Here is a 26,434-nt window from a genome sequence, read left to right as displayed (position 1 = left end):
TTAAAAATATTTGAAAAGTAAAGAATTTTGATTTACGTTGAATAAGGAGCCAAATTGTTAAATTTTTTAGCTTTAGTAGCCTAGAAGAATTTAATGTCACTTTGATAGTAAGGGATTTGAGAGCTAAATCTTTCAGAAAGTATGCAAAGTAGAAAAAGAAAATGTGTCTGAATGGTATGCCTTAAGAGGAAAATTAGAAAATGGGTTTATGAGTTCAAAGTGAAACCAGTCTATTAATGAATAAAACATTTTCTCCTTAACGATTATTATACAGCTTTAAAAATTTTACTGATAGGATACCAAGGAAATGAAATTCTAGATTGAACTCTTTTCTGAGATCTGAGCAACTCATGTTCATTGAATTAGTTTTTTTCCACTTCTCTCTTTCTAGAGAAAACTAAAATAAAATAAATGATGAATTATAAAGTAATCCCTTCTCAAAATCCAACTTGATAGCAATAATGTTAATAACAGTCTTTTTCATATCAAAGGAAAAAGCTTAAAATAATTGAAATGGCAATAAGTATTGAAAATGTAGAAGCATTTTATATTTTTATTTTCATTCATTTTAGGCAAATTATTTTATCCTCTATCTATGTATGTTTGTTGTTTGGAGAATACCTCACTGTTTCTTTTGAATCTCTCTCTCTCACTCTCTGCCTGTCTCTCTCTCTCTATGCCCCCACCCTTTGCCTTAACAGTAAGTGTTTATTTGATCCCATTTAGTTAAAAAATTTCAGTATTTAAGTGGGATCAATCACCATTTTAATTTTCCCTGTCTCTATCTTGTCTTCGATTAATCTTTGTTCAATATAAGATTGTTTAATATTGAAAAAACAATATCTTTCTTTACCAGGGATTTTGTTGCATAGATAGGCATAGTCTCTCTTCTTACCTGGTACAGCCAGGCATTTTTTGTGTGTGTTTGTCTCAATATTAAGTTGGAGAGAGAGAAAGGGGGGGATATGATAACTTGGCTTAAAGGACATGTCATAAATTTACCAGATGGTTGACAGCACACTCTAATCTATAAGTAAATGATTTGATGTAGAAAATCAATATTCTCCTTACTTATGTATGTGGAAGCTTATCTTGAGGTCATATAACAGCAAGGAGTTCAGTAGGGCTAAAGCATCCTTGCACATGGAAAGGTGGAGATAAGGCTTTTTAGGTGTCTTAACAAGGAATTCAGATTTTTATTCTCTAGGAGATGGAGAACCGTTGGTGGCTTTTGATCAATGATGAGACATGGTCATTTGCAGGGAAACATCATTCTTGGAGCTCTGTGGAAATGGCTTTGATCATGCCAGTCTTATTTCTGAAGAAGGACACCCTCAATCACACGTTGGAGTTTTGGGAAAGTTGGTCACAGGTTCCTCTTGCAAAGCTTTTCCATCCAAACCTAAAAATTCAAGTTACTCCAATGAGAATCTAGACCATCCCCTAGGTCATGTTACATAATAAACCAGGTTGGACTCTAAAAACTGAGATGTCTTATTTTTATTGTTGATAAAAATAACAAGATTATGACTGCTTTCTGAAAATTCTAGGCAATTCCACAGCCTTTTATTGTTTTAGTTTCGAGCACATTTATATTAACATTTCTTTTTTTTACAATCGTTCATTTGAAGGGGTGCCATTTAATTTGTTTTATCTTTTGCATCTTGTAATGTAATGGAGAACTGTCTCTATTTCACAGAGCTTTTTCATTGCATCTTTATGGCACTTCTTCTGTGGGTGGGTATTGCTATCCTGACTTTAAAATGAAAGAAGCTGATGCCCAGGTTAAGCAATTTGGCCTTCATTGCAGAAACAGCAGAGCTAGAATTTGAGGCCAGGTGTCTCTAACTTCAAAGTCCTTTCTTTCCAATATGTCACCCTTCCCCTTTGGTGGAATTTCTCTCTCGCAATCCCATTTTCCTTCTGTACACCCCTTCTCTGAACGTGTTCTTCATGTGGTCTGAAGGCGTTGGGCGAATTAACAATCTGTGTATGTCTGGGTTGGAGTTACGCAGCCTATTTAATTGTTTAGGCCGTGTAGCCCCCTTTCCCTCCATCCTAACAGGATAACAGGAGCCAGAGGAGCTCTGCTTTCCAACATCTTACATCACCCTGCAGACAATTGGCAGCCAGGAGAGGGGCAGCTGCTGCACTCTTCAGATAATCTCTCTATTTAAAGTTCAAAGCGACGCTGGAAAACAATAACAAAGAGGTAAGCCTGGCTCTGACCAACCCACCCAACAACAGGAAGAATGGCTGAAAAAGGTAAGATTTAAGCATAAGACTGTCTTGGCAAAAAAGACCCAGGCTCGCTGGTTTATTTTTATGTTTCCCAGTATTTGGTGTTACTCAATTACTTTGATGAATGTGGTATTTCTGCTAAAGGAGTGTTAACCATACATGTTTGCGTGGCCACAAAAGGTGCCCTAGGTGTGCAGGGTAAGGAAGATGTCTGTGCATTAGGAACAATATCAAAAGGATCAAACACATGAAAGAGCTGAATTTGTTTGACCTTGTTCTGTAAGATGAGTTAGAGGTCAGTTCCTCTCTGGTGTTATACTAGATTTGAGGTATTAGATTTGAGGTATGGTGGCATGCTGGACCAGAATTAAGAAGATTTAAAATGGCCATATGAGTTTGAGGAAGTCCTTCAACCTCTCTGAGCCTGTTTTCTACTTCTAAAATGAAAATAAATAAAATGGGCCTAGTCATCTGTAATACGCTTTGCATCTGAATTTCCTTTTTTTCTAGGCTTTAAATATTTTTTATATTTAAGAAAGATGATTAATGTTAATCTGAGAAAAGGGCTGAATACGCTGTGTCCAAGAAACAGGTCTTACATGCCCACAGGAATTGTTGCTTTTAACCCTGACTGCAATCTCATGAGCTATGCAGCATCACCGTATTTCCTGCTTTACTGATAAGGAAACTGAGACATAGCAAAACTCTGTAACTTGCCTGCACTCACACCCTTAGAGTGTGATGGCACCACGTTTTGAACTTGGACAGTCTTGTTCTGGAGCACAGTGACCTTAAGAAGGCTTCCAGGGGTAACTACACTCTTGGGCATGCTCAGGACTGGGCCAAGGAAGAAGCATTTTGAAATTGTTCTTATTTTAAAAGAAGCTTTGTGCTTTTTTGTGCTATTGATGTAAGTGACATTTGCAAAGTTCCTATATGTTACTATTTCAAAACAATGCTATAGAACTTGGTAAAACTTAAAATGTTAGTGTTAAAAGAACACAAATGCAGTTATACTTTGAATGTTAAAATGCACAGTCAATCGTATTGGTTTATAAGGAATAATTAATAATACATGTATTTTAAGAATTTTTAATGCACATTTTAGAACTGTATTAAAATAAGCTTATATAAAATATTTTTAACACTGAATTAAAATATCAATATTAAGTTTTTAAATCCTTTGAAACTGGGAAAAGAAACTAAACCACATACATGAATAGCTCAAAAAAATTACTATTCTGTACTTCTACTGTCATGGTACCTTAATTCATAAAAAGGCTTTCATCCAAATGAGAGTAAAGGGTATGTCATAATGTTCACTTTATCCTTAAAGCAATACCACATGGCAGGGAAAGAGGAGTTTTCATTTAGTGGTTAATGCTTTGCTCAAGGTCATGGGAAGGTGGAGTAAGGAGGAAAGCCTGTTTAATTTTTGAGAATTAAGAGAGAGTCCAGCATTTCTGGAAACGTAGATTTAAACTGTTACTATGCATTTTAACTTCAGAAAGTTTGCTTTTATAAGTATGTCTTCTAATTTTAGAAGTGTCTTTAGAAGCTTCCGGGTGATTTTTATTTTACCAGTATTAAAAAAGCTCCACATTTTAAAGTGGCGAACATTGTAATAGAAATGCGATTGCTAAGGCTATGTATTCCCTTTGTTAGTTGATGGCATAAAATCTAATTGTGTTTTTCAATTAAGGTTATATCTGAGTCCTTAACACATAATGTTAATTGTATATTTCTGTGTTGTTTTTGAATCCTTTTGAGTGATATGCGTGTGTTTGAAACAATAAGATTGAGATGCAGAGAATATTTTAAAAGAGATAGTTTTAAAATTGCTTTTTGCACATCAGGGTACAGATAGAAACAAGGGTGGAGTCATTATATAATGTCTTTTATATGTGTTTTGGGCCAGTGTAGATTGCAATAGTGAGCAGTGAAAACAATAGAATCTCTCTTCTCTGGTTGAGAATGATTGTATAAAATAGAATGCTTTTTCCCCTATGATAGTTAAGAGTCCAGTTAGCTGTCAAGGCCAAGAACAATTTCAACACCTTTCCCTGTTATGGTTATTATTTAGTTCAGCAGGAATTGTGCCAGAGTCATGTTCTATCGTGTGTATGTAAACAGCTGCTCTCTGTGTTAGTGAACACGGACACGAATGGGTGCCATCTATGCTAAACACGCATGCGGTGGTCGTAGTTTACAAAGCCCTTGCTCATACGTGACATCATTTGGTCCATACGACAGCTCCAGGAGGTAGATATCACAAGTTTCATTACCCATGTTTTACAAACAGGGAAGTTCAAGCTCAGAATGGCCCAAGGTCACATAACTGTAAAAGGAAGACCTATGATTGAACACAGGCCTGCTATTCCAAATACCTGGCTGAGTCACATGTACCTTTGGTAGGAAATGTAACAGTCATGTTTGGGTATGATGAGAGAGTGTATTTTTCCCTTTCTATTACCAGATTTCTTGTATTCTCTTGGCTCAGAAGATACAATGCCAAAATGACCTATCAAATCTGTTTTGCTTTGTTTATTTTTAAGCAGAATCTACATCATCACAACTTCTGGTTCCTGTTCTTCTCTTGATTGGATGGATTGTGGGCTGCATCATAATGGTGTATGTTGTCTTCTTTTAGAAAGGTAAAGTTCTTAATAATTGAATATGTTATTTCATAAAGAGCATACATTAGTCCAGAAACACTCTTTTCTGTTTGACTAACAAAACACTTTATTATGCAGGCGAGAAGACTTCAGATTGGCATCATTTAGAAGAATTAATAAAACCATAAACATGACAAATTATTAAATGTTTCTCATGTAGATAACTGCAATGCTTGACATCACGGTATAAACCTGGGTTTGCAAACAGGTACTTTGGGGTACATAAGAATCTTTTCAGGAACTTGTTTAGTTTTGGGTATAAATAAGAACTTTAAGAAAATATGGATGAATTTTTCCATAACCTGGGAATAGGAAAAATGTTCCTAACCATGACTAAAACTACAAAAGCAATAAGAACGAGTTTGGTAGATTCAATTACAATAAAATTTTTTGGCCAGCCCAAATGAGCTAGAGATAATAAGAAAAGATAGACTGTGGAAGACAAAATGTAAATGTAAACTTGTCCCTTAACCACTTGCTCAGCATAAGGGAGCCGTAATTAAACCTATACTGCAGAACCGTTGCTCACCTACTGGATGGGAGAAAAGGGAAGGTATTTGACAATGCACGTGTTGGTTAAGCTGTGGAGAAAGAAACTCTCTTATACTGTCTTTAGGAATTCCATATAGTCCAACATTTCAAGGAGTGTTTGGTACTTAGTATCTACCAAAATTCCATATGTATTTAACTGTTGACCTAACTATCTTTCTTCTAAGAATATTGTAATTTCCATAGAGACTCTGGTAAAAATACAAGATGGCATAGATACAATTCGATTCACTGTGGCATAATTTGTTGCCGCAAAAATCTAGACATAAGCCAAATGTCCCTTAGCAGAGGTCTGACTGAAAAAACTATGGTCTATCTACAAAAAGTGGTACTTAACGCAGCTGTGGAAAAAAATAAAGCAGGTCTCTGTACATCGATGTGATGTCATGTCCAGGTCAAAGTGTTAAGTAAAAACAAACAAACAAACAAACAGGTACAGAACAACATATGCTGTCTTTTGTGTCAGAAAAGAAGAGGCTATACCAATATGCACACAATATTAATGCTCATTAATATTAAAGCATTGAAACAAAGAAACCACAATAGAGGTTATCTCTGAATGCACCTTATTTTACAGTTTTGATTATTCAAATCATGCTAGTATCTTATCAATTAAAAAGAAAGAATACGAAAAAAGTCATTCCTCCAATTTAAAACAAACAAACCAACAAACCTAATAGTATATCAAGCTTGTGGCATAACTGCACAGAGAAAAAGATTCTTTCAAGTGACTTTAAATCACAGTATTTCTGACTGCACATCTCTCATGGGATAGAAGTCTTAGCCGTGTTCAGCAGTCTTTTTGTTGGGAGTAATGTGGTATTTTTAGTGTGAAATTCGTATCACCAGCAACAAGAAGTCAAGTAAATAGCTGGTAGTCTTGCATTTTGAGCTGCAGATAGCAGTATGAACTCATAATTAATTTTCCTTCTTGTAGAATTAAAAATATCTTATCACCACCCACTGGAAAGGACTAGTAAGGAGGAGCACCCTCTTACCTTCCTTGAGGTCTCTAAAGCCCAGAGTCCACCCAAAGGCTCCAGGGCCCCTGCCCCAGCTGGGGGCAGGGGCTGTGCGAGATGACTCTGGGACGTCCTCTTGTTCCAGAAATTAAAGAACCTCTTAAAGACTTCTTTGGACAAAGCTGTGACAATTTCAACATCAAAAAGTATAATGGTTACAAAGGATCAAAATACATAACATGTATAAATACCCATGACTCCATAATAGTAATAAAAAACAAAAATAAGTGAATAAAATCCTCACTGTTAACATTTGGAGGTTGCTAAGGAAGCAGTTAGTTATTGTAAACTTTGTAAGTAGCTGTAAAGAATCTTGTTTTTCTTGAATAAACTATCTTCAGACCACTAAATAAATTTTGACATTTCTCCCTTATAGAAATATTCTAGCTGAAATACATTGGAGGGATAATATAGAAAATTGTTATTTTGCAAACCTTAATGAAATAGTAAGTCTTGTCAACGATTATTAATGGGTGTGAGAACAACTAGGTTAATTGTCGATGGGGGAATTTTATACTTGGCTGATTGGTTTGATGAGAGCTGAACCCACTGGTGACATCACTGAAAGTGGGATAAACAGCCCACGTGAGCCTCCTGCTAGGGGAGATCAGAAAATACCCAGTCCCACCTGTGAAGTATTCTTGCCAAAACAGGTGAACCCCAGTCAAACAAGTTCTAGATCTTTCTTCCAGGCTTTTCTAAACAAAATCACAAGGGCACTTTCAGCCAAGTCCACAGAGTATAAAATTACAAAGGACACATAACCCAGTTTCTCAACAAATATCTTGCATTAAGAAGTGAAATGGGGAATATGTGCTCCCCCTCACTGGGCTGTCTTTTTATTTTGTTGATGGTTTCCTGCATTGTGCAAAGGTTTTTAGGTCAATGTAGCCCCATTCGTTGTTTTTTTTTTTTTTTTTTTATTGTTTGCCTTGTCTGAGGAGCTATATCAGAAAAAATATTGGCATGAGAAATGTCTGAGATTTTAGTGCCTAGATTTTCTTCTAGGGCTTTTATGGTTTCACAACACAATATAAAGATAATGTATTATAGAATTGTACACTTAAAACCTATATTGTTTTATTAACTGTTACCCCAATAAATTCAATAAAAATAAAACACTGAACTAGCATAAAAAAAAAGAGGTGGAATGGTGAGGGAGAGAGGATTACAGAATAAGAGATTTAAAAGGACAACAAACAAACATGATGTCTGGACCAACTACTGAAACCACTTTTGTATTTCTGGAATAGAGTTAAGAAATTGTCAGTGTTGTGTATTACAATAATAGCAATTGTCAGTGGAAAAGAAAAGGCTCTTATCTGTGAGATACATACTGACATACTGATGAAATGATATGATGTCTAGAAATTGCCTTAAAGTATTCCCACAGAAAACAAACTAAAAAAATTAAGGCGACATAAAATCAGACAGGCAAAATACTGGTATTTGTTTAAACTGAGTGGTAATTCCGTAAGAATTCATTATACTCTTCTTTCTACTCTTGTACATATTTAAAAGTTTTTTAATAAGAAGGCTGTTTCTTCCTCCCAATGGCTCTGAGTTGCAAATTACAAAAATGCAAATAAATAAAAATAGAATAAAGTAACATGAAATAAAACCTAAAACTGTTTCTGAACCTCCTCACTGGAGATTCTGATTGCGTAGGTGTGTCCTGGGCCAGGGACCCGCAGGGTCACATGTTCCCCCGGGGGATTCTCGGCATGCTGAAATCGGAGAGCCGCTGCTTTAGAGCCAAGGTTCTCAGACCTCACGGCACGTCTGTGTTCCCTGGAGGACTTGTTAAAACACGGGTTATTGGGCTTCTCTCTCAGGGTTTCTGATTTAGGAGATCTGGGGTGGGGGCCTGAGACTTTCATTTCTAACACGTTTGCAGCTGAGGCTGATGCTGCCGGCCCAGGATCCATATTTTGAAAACCACTGTCCTAGAAGTGTTATTGTCTGAATGTATGTTTTCCCCCAAGTCCATATGTTTGATACCCTAATCCCCCAAATATGATGTAACCATATCAGGAAGAAGGGGGGACGTTGGGAGGTGAATTAGGTCATGCGTCTGGAGCCCTTGTGAATGAGATCAATGTCCTTATGAAAGAGAGTGGGGCGGGGGGAGGGGAGCTCCCCAGCGGTTATTCCTGGGGAGGATACAACCAGAAGTCTGCTGCCTGGAAGAGGGGGCACACTGGAATCTGGCCGCACCAGCACCCCGATCCTGTACTTACAGCCCCCAGAACCGGGATCTACAAACACTTGTTTATAAGTTACCCGGTCTGTGGTATTTTGTTATTGTAGCCTGAATGGACTCAGATAAGAAGGGACCCGATTTCTTCCTCAGAACTTCAGCATCCTTTTCTGTTCTATTATTTTTTCTACGGAAACTAATCTCTTTATCCAAAACATTAGAGAGAGCTTTGGCTTTATTCATTGATCTTTATATTTTAAATTTGATTAAACATTGTATGAAGGCTGCTTGAAAAGGTCTATTTAAAGCAATATTTATAAAATTTTAACATAAAGTGTACACAAAATCGGGCTCAATTATTTTCCTTCATGACTTCACCTAGCTTTAGTTGTCTCCAGGCTTGGGGAGAACTAACTCACCTTGTTGCCCCGCGAAACCAGCTCTTTTGCTGTGTCGACAGAAAAGAAGTTCAAATGGCACACACGTGCAGGAGTTTAAACGTGATGGTGAGATTTTAGTGGGGTCAAGAGAATTAATACGCCCTCAGGGATGAAGAGGGCGAGCAGGCTCTCACAGCAACTGCCCCCAGGCTCCTGGTAGTCCTCCATATATTTTCTTGGTTCTTGGTAAAGAACAAGGCGCCATTCATACCATCCAACCCAACTTTCTGATTTTTTTCTGGGCTTGACTTGGGCTCTACACCCAACCAATCCCTTTCTTGGACCCACTGGGGTTCCATCTGATCACCTTTCCATTTTGCCTTGGGCTAGGCTCTCACTGCACATGCCCCCAAATAGAAACACCTTTTCCTGCGTTATCTTGACTTCTATTGTGCATGTCAGAAAGTTTTGTTATTCCATCTGGTTTCCGCTCTGCATGTGCACAGCAGAGAAATCTCCCCTCTTGCTCCTTCTGGGAATCTGGTGCCAGCCCGACAGCACCCCCGGATGACTTTCCTGTCTACTCTGAGACCTAAGCCTCTTTGGCAGCTGTCCCTGGAGGATGTGAAGCTGTAGCTTCTTGGCAAAGCACACAGGCTTGTGCTCCCCAGTTTATCAAACTCAAAGTCTAATTCCCTTTGCTCCCTCTATTAATCATTAGCTAGCTAACCACAGTAACAGCCTGAATGAGAGGCCTGCTGGAGTTGGCTCCTACAAGCTTGTGAAAGCTGATTGTTAAATTTTCAGGAATTTTGTGTTAGTTGACAATTCACTGGTAGCTTGAAATTGGCCATAATGGTATATTTATACCACAAAAATTAACGAGTGTTACAAATTATAGCCTTTTTCCACTGGACAGCCAGTTGTTGAACATTTGCCAGCACACTCCTGATATGGCTCCTGTTCACTCACCTGATCCTTACATAGGCATTGTAGGACTTTAAGACCACCTATGTTTTTCTTTCCTTTTTCTTCTAAACTGTTCGAGTTCATTAAAGAAACGATCTTCCTATTCATTTGACCTCTTTTTGTGCTGTAGACTTTAATGAGGAAGCTATGAATACTATAGATTTTCCAGACAACACATATACATAAAAATACGATGCTATAATCAAGATGCTGTTTCCTGAAATCCATTGAAAAGACACCCCAAGTTAAGGAGCTCTCACTGTCGGAAGCCTTGAGACTTCTTCATAACTTGGCTCTGGTTTCACTTGGAGTTAAATGCATCCCCTTATATTTTAGCTTTCTTCCTAGCTGAAGATGGAGGTTTTTCTATTACTTCTTTCTACTGACACAAATTTGGCATCACCTGTCAGTATTCTGGCTTTTTTACTCGTCAGGGTCCTGGCATTTGTCTCTCATGCAGGCAGAGCTAGAGAACAGCATTGTGATAACCTGTATCTTAGATGTGTCGGAGTAATGTCATTTCTGAGCCCGGAGTGTTTTCCTCTGCATGTGCTGGTCCTTTTCTGTAGCTCTTTACAAACCCAGGATCCCTCATGTCTTGTTCAACTGCGTGCTCAACGTTTCCCTGGGGCACAAAGCACTCCACAGTCCCCACAAATCTTTACATTCTGCCTCCAACAAAGACGTTTGTTATTTTAAGGGCTCAGTATTCTTTTCTCCAGCACTTTAAAATGACTGTAGTGTTGCTTTTTTAAGCAGCCGTAGAAATGAATGTTTCTATAGTAAGTGTTTTAATTCTGTTTCCACATCCAATCTGGTCATTTTCTCTGAGGACAAGGAAATCTTAGGGCAGTGAAAAGAACAAAAGTTTGGAAAGTCAGATAATTTTATACTAGCTTGGGAGTCCTTTGAGTAGCTCATTAACTTCTCTAACCTTAAGTTTTTCGATTGGGAAAGACAACTGATAATAATTTTATAGAATTGTTTTGAGGACTGTCATGTTTTCTAAAGCTACCTGATCCAAATCAACTGAGTCATTTGTTATAAATACAGATTCTCAAATACTTTTCCTGGAGAGTTCATTTCAATAGGTCTGGAGAAGGCTTATTAAAGAATCAGTTCTCTGGGTGATTTTTATTATCACAGAAGTTTAGAAAACACATTTATTGATAATGTGTGTGTGTGTGTATGTGTGTGTTTAGACATTGCTCCTTGATACGGGTAGTTGCTGATCTATGACAGCTTGTTTTGGTAGGTCCCAAGCACTTCTTTGTTTATTACTGCAACAAAAAATAGCACTTTGTTATGTTTGTTATATAATATTCCAATATGCTTTTAAGTACACAAAGTATAATGATACATAAAAATATTTGGCCTCTAATATTTTCATCTATGTGAGTTTCATTTTCCCCATTAAGTTTTAAGCTTTTTATGAGTGAATCCATTTCTCATCTTTCTGACTTGTAGACATAATCCAAAATAGATGACAATATGTATACGTCGAATAGGTGATTCATTATTTCCCCTTACCATGTTCCTTTTTTGTCCCCTCGCCGTACTCTTGACCAGGCAATGTTGATGGTATAACTTTGAACTTTAGAGATGTCACTGGAACAATTTAAGCTTGGTTGGAATTCTCAAAGAAGTGATTAGTAATCTGTGAACCTTAGGTTCAGGTAGGTGATTCCATGTAGATTTTACAAGATACAGAATCTGATTTGTTTTTAAATTTACAAAATCTTCAGCTAACATTCTATCAAAGTGCAGATATAATTATTTGAGAAGATTATGAGTCAACTGTTTCTTAAAACTTTTTCATTGCCTGATGCCCAGCTTTACATCACCACGACACCTGCACTCTGTGACCCTCCCCCACTCAAGACATACACTTGTGTCAGAACTGAGAAATATTACTTTCTCTGTTCTCTGTATTAGGACATAAAATACACACACATCTCGAAGAAAGGTTTTTATTACTTTGTACCTGGGAAAAGAGATAAAGTCCAATTGAATTTGAAATAACTAAGGCAACTCCTCATGAGGTACCAAGCCTGGTGAAGCTGAGAAAATTCCGTTGAGTATGGGATCCTAGGAGAGACATTCTCATGCACAAGCAGAAGTAATGCTTTCAAGTGAGATCCATCTATAGACCTTGTAATAGTATCCATCTTAAATTCTCTTATTTTGGAGAAAGTTATTTCCTATTTCTATGTACTCAAAACCCTTATTTTTTGTTTATTGCTGTTTCCCAGACATCTCCTTCCTCTTTTCTTTTCTTGGACAAACATAGAAGTTTCACTTAAAACATAAATATACATGAGTGTAGGATTCTTCAGAGGAAAGAAAAGAACACTACGAGCATAAGGATAATATTGTGAGTTGGTAATTTCCCAGGGAATGAGATACTTGAGTGTTTCACTTTCATTACATTCTCTTTCTAAAGTGATTTCTTGGTTTGCAAAAGGGCGATAGGCATGCAATTTCTTATAAATTGTCGAAACAAATCATGAGTGGGCACAGAGCTGGGGTTGTTTTGGAAGGTCAGGAGCACTCCAGGGTTTAAGACTTTGGTCGTTATCCTCATGTTAAGCCCATTTGTAGTTACCTTATGCTGGGCACGTAGGCACTTATAAATTTACAATTCCAAGTGACACAGATTATATACCTGACCAAGGTCTTTCTTGGAGCCTGTGCCTATGAATATTAAAGGAAATAAGATATTGATTGGAATCTTGATGCTAAAAGAGACAGGGTCATGGAGAAACCATTTTTGAGTTGTTATATGTTACCTGCTCTGTAAAATTGGCCCAGAAGTGAAGAGAAAATGAAAATAGGCTTTTTAGCGGTTTGCATATTGATATGCTTCAAGTCACTAACCCAGCGCCTTATACATTTTCTCTCATCCCTATCATGTGAAGGTATGCTCAGGAGAGAATGCATTTTAAGTTAGAAAATGCAATCCTGTAATCTAATAAGCATGATGATTTCATCAGGACATTGCAGGCACTGGGCATATTCCTCATTGATCTGGCTAAAGGGAGATACTTGCCTTCAAGCCTGACAATAGATGGCTAGCTTGCTTCGGAGTCGAAGTACTGTTGCCTTTTCAAGCATGTGGTCAGATTCACCCAATTCTGTTTTTCCCTTTGCCTTTTGCTCTTCTCTTTTTATTTAATATTCTCTCTGTGGTATGCATAACTAACACTTTTTTTTTCTGGTTGCAGTAGCCTGTGGGGAGTCACAGGATCACGTTCATATCAGTAATTTAGACCTTCCTGGCTTATGTCTCCCTGTTGATGAGGAACCCAGGAGGGTCTCATGTGGGCTTATAAACATGGTTGTTCCTTTGTTACCACTTTCCTTTGCAGGACCCAGAAGTTTATCCCAGGCACTATGGATGGTTTTCTCATTCCTCCCTATCTCTCCCCTCCCAGCCCTTGTTGGGCTTATGTGGTGGTCTGTGGTCAAGTTGCTTATTTGCAAATTTCAAAAACAGTGTTGCGCCCCGGCTGGCATAGCTCAGTGGATTGAGCGCGGGCTGGGAACCAAAGTGTCCCAGGTTCGATTCCCAGCCAGGGTACATGCCTGGGTTGCAGGCCATAACCCCAGCAACCGCACATTGATATCTCTCTCTCTCTCTCTCCCTCTCTCTCTCTCTCTCTCTCTCTCTCTCTCTCTCTCCCTCCCCCCCTTTGCTCTCTAAAAATAAATAAATGAAATCTTTAAAAAAAACAAAAACAAAAACAGTGTTGCCTATGATGCAATGTACCTCAGAGCTGAATTAGACAGTTTTTTCAATTTTTATTCTCGGCCTCCCCTTTTTTCTCAAGGACCCAGACACACATCCAGGGCAGGGCCAGACAGACGGAACTGTCTCCTGTCTCACTGAATTCACAATCATTGAGTCAATCCCCCGAAGCCTGCCCTCCTCCCTGACAAAGATGAGGTCTCCCAGGAGGCTCCCCTGGTTTACAAAAGCAGGCTCTAGTCCAGGCGTCCCACAGGAGCCCCAGCACGCTGAGCACTGCCTGGATCTCACTACATACCTGCGTTCTCAGAGTCTTCTGGGACAAACAAAAGTGGGGTCAGTGGTAATTTAACATTTTTTGAAAGATTTTATTTATTTATTTTTAGAGAGGGAAGGGAGGGAGAAAGAGAAAGAGAGAGAAACATCAGTGTGCAGTTGCTAGGGGTCATGGCCTGCAACCCAGGCACGTGCCCTGACTGGGAATGGAACCTGCAATACTTTGGTTTGCAGCCCGCGCTCAATCCACTGAGTTACGCCAGCCAGAGCGTCAGTGGTAATTTAAACAAAATACTAGTCTCAGCCCACCTAACTAATTTCAAAATCAGTGGATTGATCAGTAGTTTAAAGAACACTACTTCAGAATTCAGTGTTTTTAAACATTACCGTTTTTGACCACATATACCTCCGCACACTCACACACACAGGTAGAGTTCTTTGTTCTTCCTAAGTGAGATCTTTGTCCCTTTATATCCTTCCCTAGATGGTAAGTTCTTTCAAAGTAGGATGTGTAAAATGTGGAATTCACTAACTATGACAGGAAAATGTCCAATAGATATGTGAGGAGTGAATGAATGAACAAATGAATGAATGAATGAATGCCTGAGCATCACCTTCAACCAAACAGCCACATGAGATACACCAAGTGTGTGAAGCTCTTAGTATAGTGTTTAGCATTTACTAAATGATCAACTAATTTAAGAGAGTATTTTAGTCATTATTAAGATCACAATATTCCTTATTACTTCTTACACACTTTCTTATCCATTCTACCCAACAACTCTGTATGGTAGATGTTACTGCCACTTCCATGCTGCACACATGGAAACTGGAGCACAGAGATATTAAAACTCATTCATGGTTATGAGGTCAGTGATTGGTACAACCAAGACTTAAACACATGTGTTTTGATTCCAAATTACAAATTATTTTTCAACTATACTCCATGATCCACACATTCCAAGATTTACCCCCAACTATACAGTGAGATATTGTACATCAAATTTCAAGGGAGAGAAATCTTCAACCTATATATAAAAGATTGATGACTACATTCATTTCTTCGGGCAACACTTAGTTTTCATGCTTCTTGGTTCCCACAGTTAAGTCCTTCCTGCAAGGCCTTCATTATCTCTTTCGCTAACCTCCTTTTAGTCTTCTATTATTTCAGTCCTATTCTATGCATTGCTGTCGAGTTCTTAGATTTCTAATAGTCTCTTGACATAAAGGGGTCTTTATATCATGGATCTGTAGGTTCTTAACGAGGTGTATCTGGGCTGCCTGCTTTCATTTCTGGCTCTAAGCCAGCTTTGCACATTCTGTTCCAGAAAAGAACTACTCTTGGCCCTAAAATATTCCACCCCCTTTCTTAACACCTTCATGTATACAACTACCTCTTTCCAGATTTTAAATTTTGTCTCAACATGAACCTCCTCCTAGAAGCAAAGGGACATGAAACATTAAATCTTTTTCCTATATCCGCAGATATGGATATCTGCAGTTTTCATGTTGTAAGCACTGTACAGAGATATTCACACAGGTGCTTGGAAGTAAAACTATAATCCCTAGATATCAAGGATTTTTAGATGCTTGCAGTCCTTGCTAATAACAATAACATGTGAGGAAGACACTATCATTAAATAATATATATGTAATAAACCTCTTTTCCCTGAAAATTCCCAATGCAGAATAAAGTAAAAGGCTTAGATTCCCTTCACCTATCTTCAATTCTTCTCCATCCCTCAGAGGTAACTACTAGTTACCCTTAGTAATTTAGTGGGTATCAATCTAAAATAATTTTAATGCATTTACAAGATAGTTTATATGTTATAGTTATAAAAGCTTTTTTTGTTTCTACTGACTCAATATTATTTTATTTTATTTTTTGGTCTTATTTGCAATTACTTCATATATTATTTAAATTAAATTATTTTTTAATTTTTCAATTACAGTTGACAAACAATATTATATTATTTTCAGGAGTATAACCCAGTGATTAGACATTATATAACTTACTAAGTGATCATCCCCATAATCTAGTACCCAGCTGATACCATACATAGTTACTAGAATATTGTTGACTATATCCCCTGTGCTGTACTTGACATCCTCATGACTGTTCTGTAACTAGCAATTTGTACTTAATTCCTTCACATTTTCCACCCATCTCTCCACCCTTCTCCCATCTTCCAAAATCCCAGTCACCCAACTCCCTCCCCTCTGGCAACCACCAGGTTCCTCTTTGTGTCTGAGTCTCTTTCAGTTTTGTTTATTTTGTTCTTTAGCTTCCTCATATCCGTGAAATCATACAGTGTTTGTCTTTCTCTGACTAATTTTAGTAGTGCTTTCTTGTGCTACATCATCTCACTTGATTCTCCTGAGAGGTAGGTGCATCCAGATGTGTGAGAAGAGATGCATGAAGACAAACGTGCCCCCATTCTCACAGCTGAACTTAAGCTCAGCAGAACTTAAATTCTTGACCCGGGGCTCTGAAGCACATGTCAGGTACTGTTCTAAGCAGTTTGCATGTGTTAGCTCATGGAATCTCTATGAAGGCCCGCTAAGTAGGTGTGATTGTTATGTGCACGTGAAGATGAGGAAACAGGTTTAGTGAACTTGAACCCAGGCAGTCTCTTTTGGAGCCTGAAGATTATTACCATGTTATGTTGTACACTCTTTCTGCTACAACAGATGCCATCTTGCAGTGCGTGTTTTTCAAGCCTGATGAACGGGGAGAGAACAGTGTGTATTTTTAAGCCTGACGAACAGTACTGTTCTGTACTGTGCTGTACAGTAAGTGATTTAGATCTAATTTATGCTGGTGCCCGGATCTATAGTGCACACATTTTTATATCCCATTGCCCCAGGCATTCATGTCGCCAAAGCACTCTGAACTGCTCCACTTGGTGGGAGACGCTCATTAGTCCTCCTCCTCCTCCTCCTACTTCTTCCTCTTCTTCTAACGGAGGCTGAGGCTGATGCACTTATTTCCCTACCAATCTCGATTGCGTATCCACTGAAGAAGCGATACAGTGAAAACCATGGGGGAGCTCTGAAAGTGTGACGGGTTTGTCTAGTACGTGGCTCTAGAAAGTGATGATTTCAAATGTTTTCAAGGTTAGAGACGTTGCTTCACAGTCCTGGGATTTACATGTAATGCAAAAACACCCACAAAAGTAACCCTTTAGAAGACTGGTTTTGAAATCAAAGAAGCCACACCTATATACATTCACTTTAGAGAAAAGAGGAAAAATAAAGCTGGACATTTCAGTGGTGACTCCCATCCAGAAATACTAAGAGGTTTAAAAATAATAACCTGAGTGACAACTCATTAATCTTCATAACTTTCTGGCCTCAGATAGTGACCAGGAAATCTTCTGAGAAAAAAAGTGGTGTGTCGTGTCATCATACCGGGGAATGGAAGCGAAGTGGAGTTAGAGCAGAAAGCCAGGCTTTATGACGCATTATCTCAAGGAAAGCAGACCTGGGGTCAAGTGTGGGCAGAGCTCAGTGTGACATTTTGAAGCCATATCTGAGTTTTCTTTGATGTCATATTAAGAAATTTAGCTACTGGGAAGCATTGAAACTCATTGCCTGAAATAATTTTGCCTAACCATTATCAATTGGAAGTTTTTTAAAGGAGAAAGCTGTATCCCAGGTAGTAAAGGCATTAATGCCCTGCTGATTAATCATCTTATACCAGAGTAGCAGTAAAGGAAAGTCTGACTCAGTATTTGGCCCTGGAAAACCCGTTGGAATTCCTCCGCCCTTGGGACAGATGGTACACAGGTTGGTGACTGCCTGCAGGAGAAGGACTCACAGAGTGATGTAAACAAAGGCTCAATGATCCCCAGATGTAGCTGCCATGTTGCGTAATTCCTGACAAATCTACTCAATGCACTCTACTTTTTTTCACGTCTGGTTCATTCATCACCGATAAAAGAACGTAACAAAGGTTTTTTGTTTTCCTAGAAATTGGTAACGATTTCTTTTTTTAACAACCAGACCACAAGACCTGGGTCGTATGAATTATCTTGGCAAAGAAATGTCTAAAACCACGTTGTTGTTTGGTGTTGTCTAGTTAGGGATTGGTTTCCCTCAAATCAGTGCACTCTGTTTACACAGCCTGAACCTCACACCACCTGCTAACCCATCTCTCTGCATCCCTCCAAATATCAGTTGTTCCTTTCCAGTAATTCATTATCATTACTGCTTTACTCAGTTCTATCTGAAGAAATTGTAATCATTTAGTAAAGAAAATAAAGGCTCTGTGTGTATGTGTGACTTGAAAAAGAAATTTGACAGTTACTTTTACAACAATTTCAAGTCTCTGGGTATTTCTCGACTCAGGTAGTTCTCAAAATTTGGTCCCTGGACAAGTTGCATCAGCATCACCTAGAAACCTGTTAGAAACTGTGGGGGAGGGGGGTAGCACTGGTGTTTTAATAAGTCCTCTAGGTAGTTCTGACGCACGAGTGCTCATGTTGGAGAAACACTGCCTCCAAGCCACCTCTCCGACTTTTCCCTGAAATACCATCTCAGCTTGGGCATGTGTCAATCAACAACCTGACACAGTGTGTTTCTGAAAATCTGTGACTTTTTTTTAAAAAGTAAAGATTACAGAACAATTCTTGTTCTCTTTCTGAGTCTGGCTCTAATTTAACTGTGGTGAATAGTGTGTTGGGGTTGCAAACTCACAGGTTTTGGCGACAGCAAGGTAGCATAGGTGAGAGGTGCAAAACCAACGTGAGAAACTAGAGAATAGTAACAACTGTATGAAGAAATGGGGAGTGAAGTTTATACTAAAATAATATTGCTGGCTGAAAGAGAACTTGTCTGTCTACAACCTTTACTGTAGTCAATAAAACTTAAAAAATCTGTTACAAGTCTATTCTCAAGAAAAGGAGGTGTAAATAGTGACTTTAATTCTGATTGCTGTTGGAACTACATATTTTTAGATATATGTAAACTTGAGTGTATAAAAGAAACTAAAAATGTATTGTACAGCCTGACTGGGTAGCTCAGTTGGTTAGTGTCATTCTGATACGCCAAGGGTGTAGGTTTAATCCCCTCTCAAGGTACATACAAGAACCAACCAATGAACGCATAAATAAGTGGAACAAGAAATCAATGGCTTTCTCTCTTTCCCTTTCTTTCTCTTTCTAAAAATCACTAAATAAAAATTCAAAAAACATGTAGTGAGGTAAAATTCTTTGCTCTGAGCTAGGCTCCAGGAAATCAAAGCGAGGTCTCTAACAAGGTTAAAAGACTCACACAGGGTTTCAGATCTTCCCACCATGACTTGCCTTTATTTCCTCATTTGATTTCACTTAGCATTGAGTTAAGAAATATATGCATGAGCAAATCCAAGACAGCTGCCACTTGGAATCAAAGTGCGGAGAGGCAGAGAAACTAGCTTAAAATATACTTTTTTGATCTAAGATCACTATGATACAGGACTCTTGGACTTTTGGTAAAAAGTTATAGGTAGAAAAAATACAATATAAATAAACTACTAAAAAATAAAGAAGAAATGGAAGCCTGTATGGACCTTTATCACCCTTCACCCAACGTCATACATTCCCAGTAACCCTCCTTTAGAACATGCCAGCTGAATACAGATAAGACTCACCACTTCTGATACCTGAGTATAATCTGCTTGATACTGCACGAACTAACCAACATTCCACTTTTATCTCGACTCAGTACTTTATAGACGGCATAGTTGCAAGAAACAAATCCAGAGTCATATTGAAAGCTCTCCTTGAAGTTCAGACCAAACGAATGAAACATCAAAAACCAAATTTTCTTAAATATGTCAGCATTACCTATCTATTGATTTTATTGATAAAAATCCCTAGATAATTAAAATTGGATACAAAATGTTTCTTGAGGTTGTCTTTGAACATTTCAAATATCCTAAACAGCAGATAAAACTTATTGTAATAACAATTAAAACAAAAAGATTGAAAATATTATACCACTTACATAAAACCACCATGGAAAAGATATGTCTTCACTGTAGCTAAAATTTTATTCTTGATATTGTCTATAGCTGTAATTGTTTTATATCTTTTATGGTTCTAATAATATAAATTTGATACTTTATAAGGGGTTGTAGTGTTCTCACTACAAATTAAGGTAAAAGCATACCAAATCAAACTAACCAAAGGTCCGAATTACCCACGTGTTGAATCTTGCTCCCAGCACAGTATTGGAATTATTTTCTTTTGGATATTCAAACCCAAGACACTTGCCATGAGGCTGAAATTCCCATTAATAGTTAAATTTATTAACATATTAAGTTTTTGCACCCAATCCCAAGCATGTAGGACAGGGTCTAAAAATTAGTGAGTACTCAATTTAAAAGATATTTATTAAATTTATTAGTTTGTTAATTAGCTTTTTTTTGCTTAATCATTCATACACTTTATTTTCTGAAGACTAATTTGAGGCACAAAATACTATCAACCATTCAGTTGAAAAGTTGTTTTACTATTATTATAAAGTCAATTGCCCAAATACCATGATATGTTAATCTATTCTACCAGCACTATTAAAAATTTATGTATAAAAAGTTGTAAGTAAAGCAAGTGTTACTGATTTCTTCATCAAACAAAGGTTTAGAAAAGGAAATGTCATTTCTGTTTTTTTTTTTCCTCCCAAGAGAAGACCTTGGCTTTCTGGTTAGCCTGTATTTCCCTGACTCCTTCCCTTCAAGGTCAGATAAATAGACATGTATTTCTCTTTAGCTAATGAATATATTTGTTTCATTGGGTTCCTGGAAACTATACTATTAAATTAAATAAAATTTAGATGTAAGCTCTCTTTTATTGTTTTCCATATAACAAAATCATCTATATGTTTTAAACTCGTGTATTTATGTCCTCATGACTGAAATTCTCTATATCCTGGGACTTTCAAAGATGAAGTAGATACAGTTCTGAAAGTTCACCTAAGTAACCGGTCAACTGTAGAGCCGAAATCTGAATCATTCATTTCTGAAACATGTCTTTCTTCCTCCGTTGTCCCTCTCAGCTACAGCATGGGCTGTGAACTCCAGCGCCTGCGGGGTCCAAGTGAGAGAAGAGGGAAGCTGGTCGGGGAGAAACCACTGATCTGGAAGCAAATGCCCCGTCTGAAGCAGAAAGCTGCTACTCGTCTGGAGCAAGACTTTGGATTGTGAAAACTTAAGGCTACTCTGATCTGATCTTTCAATTTTTCAGGAGACTCTGAAAACTTCTACTTTTAAAATGTCAAATATATGTATTGGAAATGCTGTGTATTAATTTTTTAAAAAACGGTATGTGGGTCAGACACAATGGTCTATGCTACATCCTCAGAACCAGCACTTAAGCGCCCCTTTCTCTGGTAGCACAGGGGTGACAAGTGTAGGAGAGACCTTTCTCCGAAGTATTGGGCCACAGCCAGTATTCCCTGGGTCATCTTCTTCCAGAGTTACTGTTTCTTTGCCCAGTGGCGGATGGATGTCTCTTGCACAGAAGACCTAGCTGGTGTGGCATTTCTTGCAGAAGCGAGACTCATACAGCTTGAAGTCTGCAGTAAACCTCCGTATAAACATTGGAAAGGTTCATTCTAATGCATTGGTACCCATCCTCAGTATCACACCTACTCTTCCTGTTTTGTTCAGGCTTCTTGGATTGCAGGCAGTCTTAAAAGAACTAAAGCACGGGCAGCCAGTCCCCAGTGTATCAGACTTACAAAGCCATCAAGTTGATTTTAGCTATGCTGTGAGGCAGGTAATTAGGGAGAAAACACTCTCCAAAGGCTATTGTTTCAAATTCTATAAATCCTTTGAAGCTCAGAACATTTCGCATGGAAGCGTGGAGATATTTCCTTATGAACAATCTTATTATCCTTCAGTTCTCACAGTGCCAGTTACAGGTATGACCACGCACACAAAAGTAGTACTAAGGGCCAGATAATGACTAATAATCCTTTTCACCTGAGTGTACCAATATCCATTCGGGGGTGGAGATCAACAAAGTCAAAATAATTGTTGATTATAAAACGAGTCACAACATCAGTCCACTGATTGGAGATATTTATGTAATGTCATGTTAAAGGATACCATGGGTTCAATTTAGCAGTAGTAGACTGTGATAGTCACATGAGTTTATCTAGGTACCTTTCTGTGTACTTCAGCAGCTATCTCAAGAGGACTGGACTGTGGGAAATCAGCGTGAGCACAGATTGCCAGTGGATGAACCTGGGGCAGAATCTTGCCTGGCCTGGCACATATGACTCCTAAAACTGTTGAGTTAGAAAGTGGTTGCCGGGTCCATTTTAAACCCAAGGGGGTGTCACAAAGACCTCAGTGTTTATGAGTTTGGGGTGTGTGTGTGTGTGTGTATCTGTGAGTGTGTGAAATATGTTAGTTTCACAGGGACTCAGACACTTCCTTAATACTGGCTGGCACATGTATCAAGTACTAGAAATTATTCTGCCATGACGGATGCAATGAGTAGTGTGAGGCCACCTGACAGGGGACCCTGTCACCTTCTGCAGATGGGAATGTTGCTTCTCCAAGTTTGTGTTTTTCTTGGTCCAGCTTATACAAACACTTCAGCATATGAGAATTTTCATGCCGTCCGGCAGCCTAATCCTCCCACTTCATGAAGACAAAATGACGATGCCACAGGAATCGCTGATTAGGTTTTCAGATGGAATAAAACTTTAATCAATCTCTATAAGGGATAAAGCTGCATCTCTTCTTACTTAATTTAGAGGTCAAAGTTCATGGCTCGAGGTAAATGTACTCTTAGCGATGCATAAAGGGCCCTCACACACTGCTCTGTTGTGTGGGACTCCCTTTCTTGTTTATGCCCAGAATGTCTGGAAGTAAATGTTGAGGCCAACTCTCTCCCAATAAGTTGGTATATGTGGGATGCTGTAGCTATCTGCCCTTGAAAAAGTGGGCCAATGCCATACCAGTTTGAAAATGTCAAAAAAGAAAAAAATGCAAAGGCACCATCGGTTCTGGGTTACACAGCAGATCTGTGTGGCTGTGACCTCGGGTTTTCATTGTTACTTTAATGAGTTGGTTGAGTGAGTGAAACTGTGTGGGGTTTTATTTAAGAATGTACTTTTATTTGTTGCCCATATTTCTAGCTTGAAATAACTAGGTTGAAAAAAAATGCACCAGTAGACCAAATAGAATAATTAGAGGCTCAAATGAGGTTTGGATACAGCATTTGCGTGATCTGGCGGTATGGGATGTTGATAGTTGCTGCGTGGTGAAAAAGGCTTTGTGACCGAGCGTGTTTGGGAAAAGCTGAGCTTAGTAAAGTTGAACAGATTTTTTTACTGAATGATTACTCAGAATTTTTTATATAGTAACATACATTTTGAATCTTTTAGGAAAAGGTATGCATTACATATGTACATATATGGCTATGTATATGTATGTGTGTTTTTTAAAAATATTTTTATTTATTTATTTATTTTTAGAGAGGGACCTAGGGAGGGAAATAGAGAGAGAGAGAAACATCAATGTGTGGTTGCTGAGGGTCATGGCCTGCAACCCAGGCATGTGCTCTGACTGGGAACTGAACCTGTGACACTTTGGTTCAAAGCCCACGCTCAATCCACTGAGCTATGCCAGCCAGGGCCGTATGTGTGTTTTTTAAGTAGCATATGGAGAAAGTTGGGTACCCCAGGCCTGGCACTTAATTCAGTCATTAGCTGTCTGTGTGGTTGTATTCGAGTCAGCCTCTCTTGACCTTATTTTCTTCCTCTGTTAAATTAAGAGACTGAACTAGACGACCTTCTGGGACTTTTGCGGCATTAAAAACTAAGTCTTTGTTTTGTGGAAGAATATCATTAATCTTGTAGGCATCAACCACAAAATGTCTACTAAATAGCATCAGCTTTTCTTAATGATAAGTAATGAATCTGCAAACTATGAGTTTATCGAAACCCTTCTTTTGGCTCTTACTCAGCATTTTAAAATAACAAATGTTTACTGAGCTTTCTTCTTCCATAACTTGGCCCAAAACAATTCATATTCTTGAACAGGTGTTTTCTAAATTCTTATTTTCAAGATTTAAATTTGTGTCGAGAAGTCTGTTTTAGGCTACCACCGGCAAGCAGCGTGCTGCTGAAGTCAAACCTCTGAGCTCCCTTCGCCTTCCTTAATCAGCTCTTTTTGGCTGCCTAGACCGGTCAATATCACACCCAGTGGCATTGCCCAAAGGGAATTAGAATCTTTGGTAGAAATAATTCGCCTTCCCAGGGATACCTGGTTCTAGGGAACAGACTGAACAATGTCCTTCTCTTTGGGTTCCAAGGACACCACGGCATCTGCACTCACGTCGGAGCGGGCTCCAGTCCTCCCACTGTGGACCAGTGTCTCGGGGGCTCCTGTTACACTGTGCAGCCCCCTGTGCGGACACCATAGCATGACTTTCTAGGGTAATAAAGTTTGCTTTATTGTCATTCTAGCAGCACAGCCACAAGATGGCATTCTTTTTTGTACATTTTTCTCTTTCACTTAATGATCTTCTGGGACATTAAGAATCTTTGAGGCACTCTTCATTCTTTCAGTTTATGGAAATAACTAATCAAGATGAAACAGGTGGATGTTTTCTTGCCAATATCAACCGAAATGAATGAGCTGTTTTAGTTGAGAGGAAAATTATTCACAGAGCACTGTTTTAGCTTATTTATAGAAACTGCCTCAAAAATAAAAGTCAGAGGACTCTCACACAAAGAAACCTTGCTTTTTAAATAGGAAAGAATAGAAAAAGAGTTGAAAAATACCATCATATTTGTATGTCTTGTGAACCTTAATGTTTTTAAGAAAACTAGAGTGACTAAAACAATGGTGTTGACTCTCTTCTTTTGGAAAGACCACGTCTGTGTTTACGATGTGGAGAGTACCGTCTGTGGTAGACCAAGGGCATGGGTGTTTCGCAGATGACTGTGATGTTGCTCCAGACATCCTGCCTCCTTCAGCCCAGAATATGGTCTAGTTTATGGCTTCTGGTTGCTTTTCAGTATTCACCCCACCATTCCCTTATCCTAAGGAAAACAACAATGCTTATAATCAAACACAAATATGTTTTTCTTCTTCTCTTTGTTAGGTGAACTCATGACAATTAGAAGAGAATTACCAGTTGTAATTATAAAAAGGAAAATGATATCAATAAAGTGCTTTTCATCTGCATTTCACAGACACTGGTTAAATTTTCAGGGCCAGTCTGTGGGGTAATCATGACTTTCTAGCATTCTCAGAATAGCCGCTGTGTGTTCCCCTTTGTTCCAGAGCAATATCCCAATCAGTTGGCATGCTGGCACGCTGTTTCACCAGGAAGGCATGCTTGGCTTCTCATAGGACTGAGTGCAATGACTCCCTTCTTGCAAGTAATGACCTCCCAGAGTGTCCTGGAAATGGGTAACTGTGGTCTGATCTGAGTGGGGTGGTGTTTCCTGGAACCAATCTATTATTCTTGAGGCTTCTTAGTTTACAAGTTGACTAAGGGTAAGCTGGGTTGGTGGGCAAGTTCCAAGGGCAAGTTCCAAGGGACCTTAGTGGTAAGGCTAACTTGTGGCAAAATTGTGAAGGGGTGGAGTGGGGGCTGAGTAGGAAAAGGAGGATTTTTTTCAATTCCTTTTTAAAAGTGTCAAAGTTTAAGACACACACACACACACACACACACACACACACACACTCTATTCCTTGCTCTGTTTCTTTGCCTCTTCATGACCTCTTCTGAATCCCATTTGTATCTCCTACTGACAATCAATTCTTCCAAACGTTTTTTCTCTGTTATATCTACTGATAATAACAAAAGGTATGTTCTCTCTCAGAATTATTTGCATCTTATGCAGGACTGAAGACCAAAAGCCTTAAGAATGCTACATTAGCAGAGAAAAAAAATTATAGAAGAATCATAAGTGTAGGAGTTAGGACTTTGTGATAAGAGGCTCAGATTTGATGAGATGAAGAATCACTATTAAAAGTAAATCACAGCATATTAAAGTGACAATCAGACAAGTTTGCTGCAATAAATTGTATCTAGACTTTTCTGTCAATACTACTTTTGGATCTGGAAACATGGGGCAGATTTTTAAAAAGATAATCTAAATGAAAAATTCCACTCTCTTCTCTTTCAATTCATGTAAATACCTTTTGCCTTAAAACCTCTCCTTATTAATATGACTGTCTTCAAAATAAGCATCTTGTTTTGAGGACACTGAGGTGAGAGAGCTTTAAGGAGTTCCCAATTAATGCATTGATAGACCTGCTATGACTTTTCAGACCCTTAACTGTCTTCCAAGACTTAATTAGGGTTCAGGTCTTCAATAAGGTTTTCGGTTACATCTGCTAAGCACACCAGCTGGTTTCATTA

At 38.4% G+C, this 26,434-nt stretch overlaps 1 protein-coding gene across 4 annotated transcripts; it reads left to right on the top strand.

Annotated features, from left to right (window-relative positions):
- Positions 1–928: 928 nt before the first annotated feature.
- STRIT1 (small transmembrane regulator of ion transport 1) lies at positions 929–21,307 on the top strand. Of its 4 annotated transcripts, none has more exons than XM_036017585.1 (3): positions 929–2,265; positions 4,797–4,895; positions 21,099–21,307. In XM_036017585.1, exons 1-2 carry the CDS (start codon positions 2,253–2,255, stop codon positions 4,889–4,891), a joined length of 108 nt encoding a protein of 35 aa, XP_035873478.1. In that variant the 5' UTR covers positions 929–2,252; the 3' UTR covers positions 4,892–4,895; positions 21,099–21,307. The 4 variants fall into 4 exon arrangements, 2 of the variants coding, with proteins under 2 accessions (XP_035873478.1, XP_028359029.1); XM_028503228.2 differs by lacking the exon at positions 21,099–21,307 and adding an exon at positions 4,995–6,050 and having other exon boundaries at positions 1,036–2,265; XR_004901248.1 differs by having other exon boundaries at positions 1,041–2,265; positions 4,800–4,895.
- The last annotated feature ends 5,127 nt before the right edge of the window (positions 21,308–26,434 follow it).

Source organism: Phyllostomus discolor, chromosome 2 (assembly GCF_004126475.2).
Source record: "Phyllostomus discolor isolate MPI-MPIP mPhyDis1 chromosome 2, mPhyDis1.pri.v3, whole genome shotgun sequence".
Classification (NCBI taxonomy): Eukaryota; Metazoa; Chordata; class Mammalia; order Chiroptera; family Phyllostomidae; genus Phyllostomus; species Phyllostomus discolor.
Note: the sequence above shows the minus strand (reverse complement) of the source record. Positions and strands in the feature narration are given on the sequence as shown.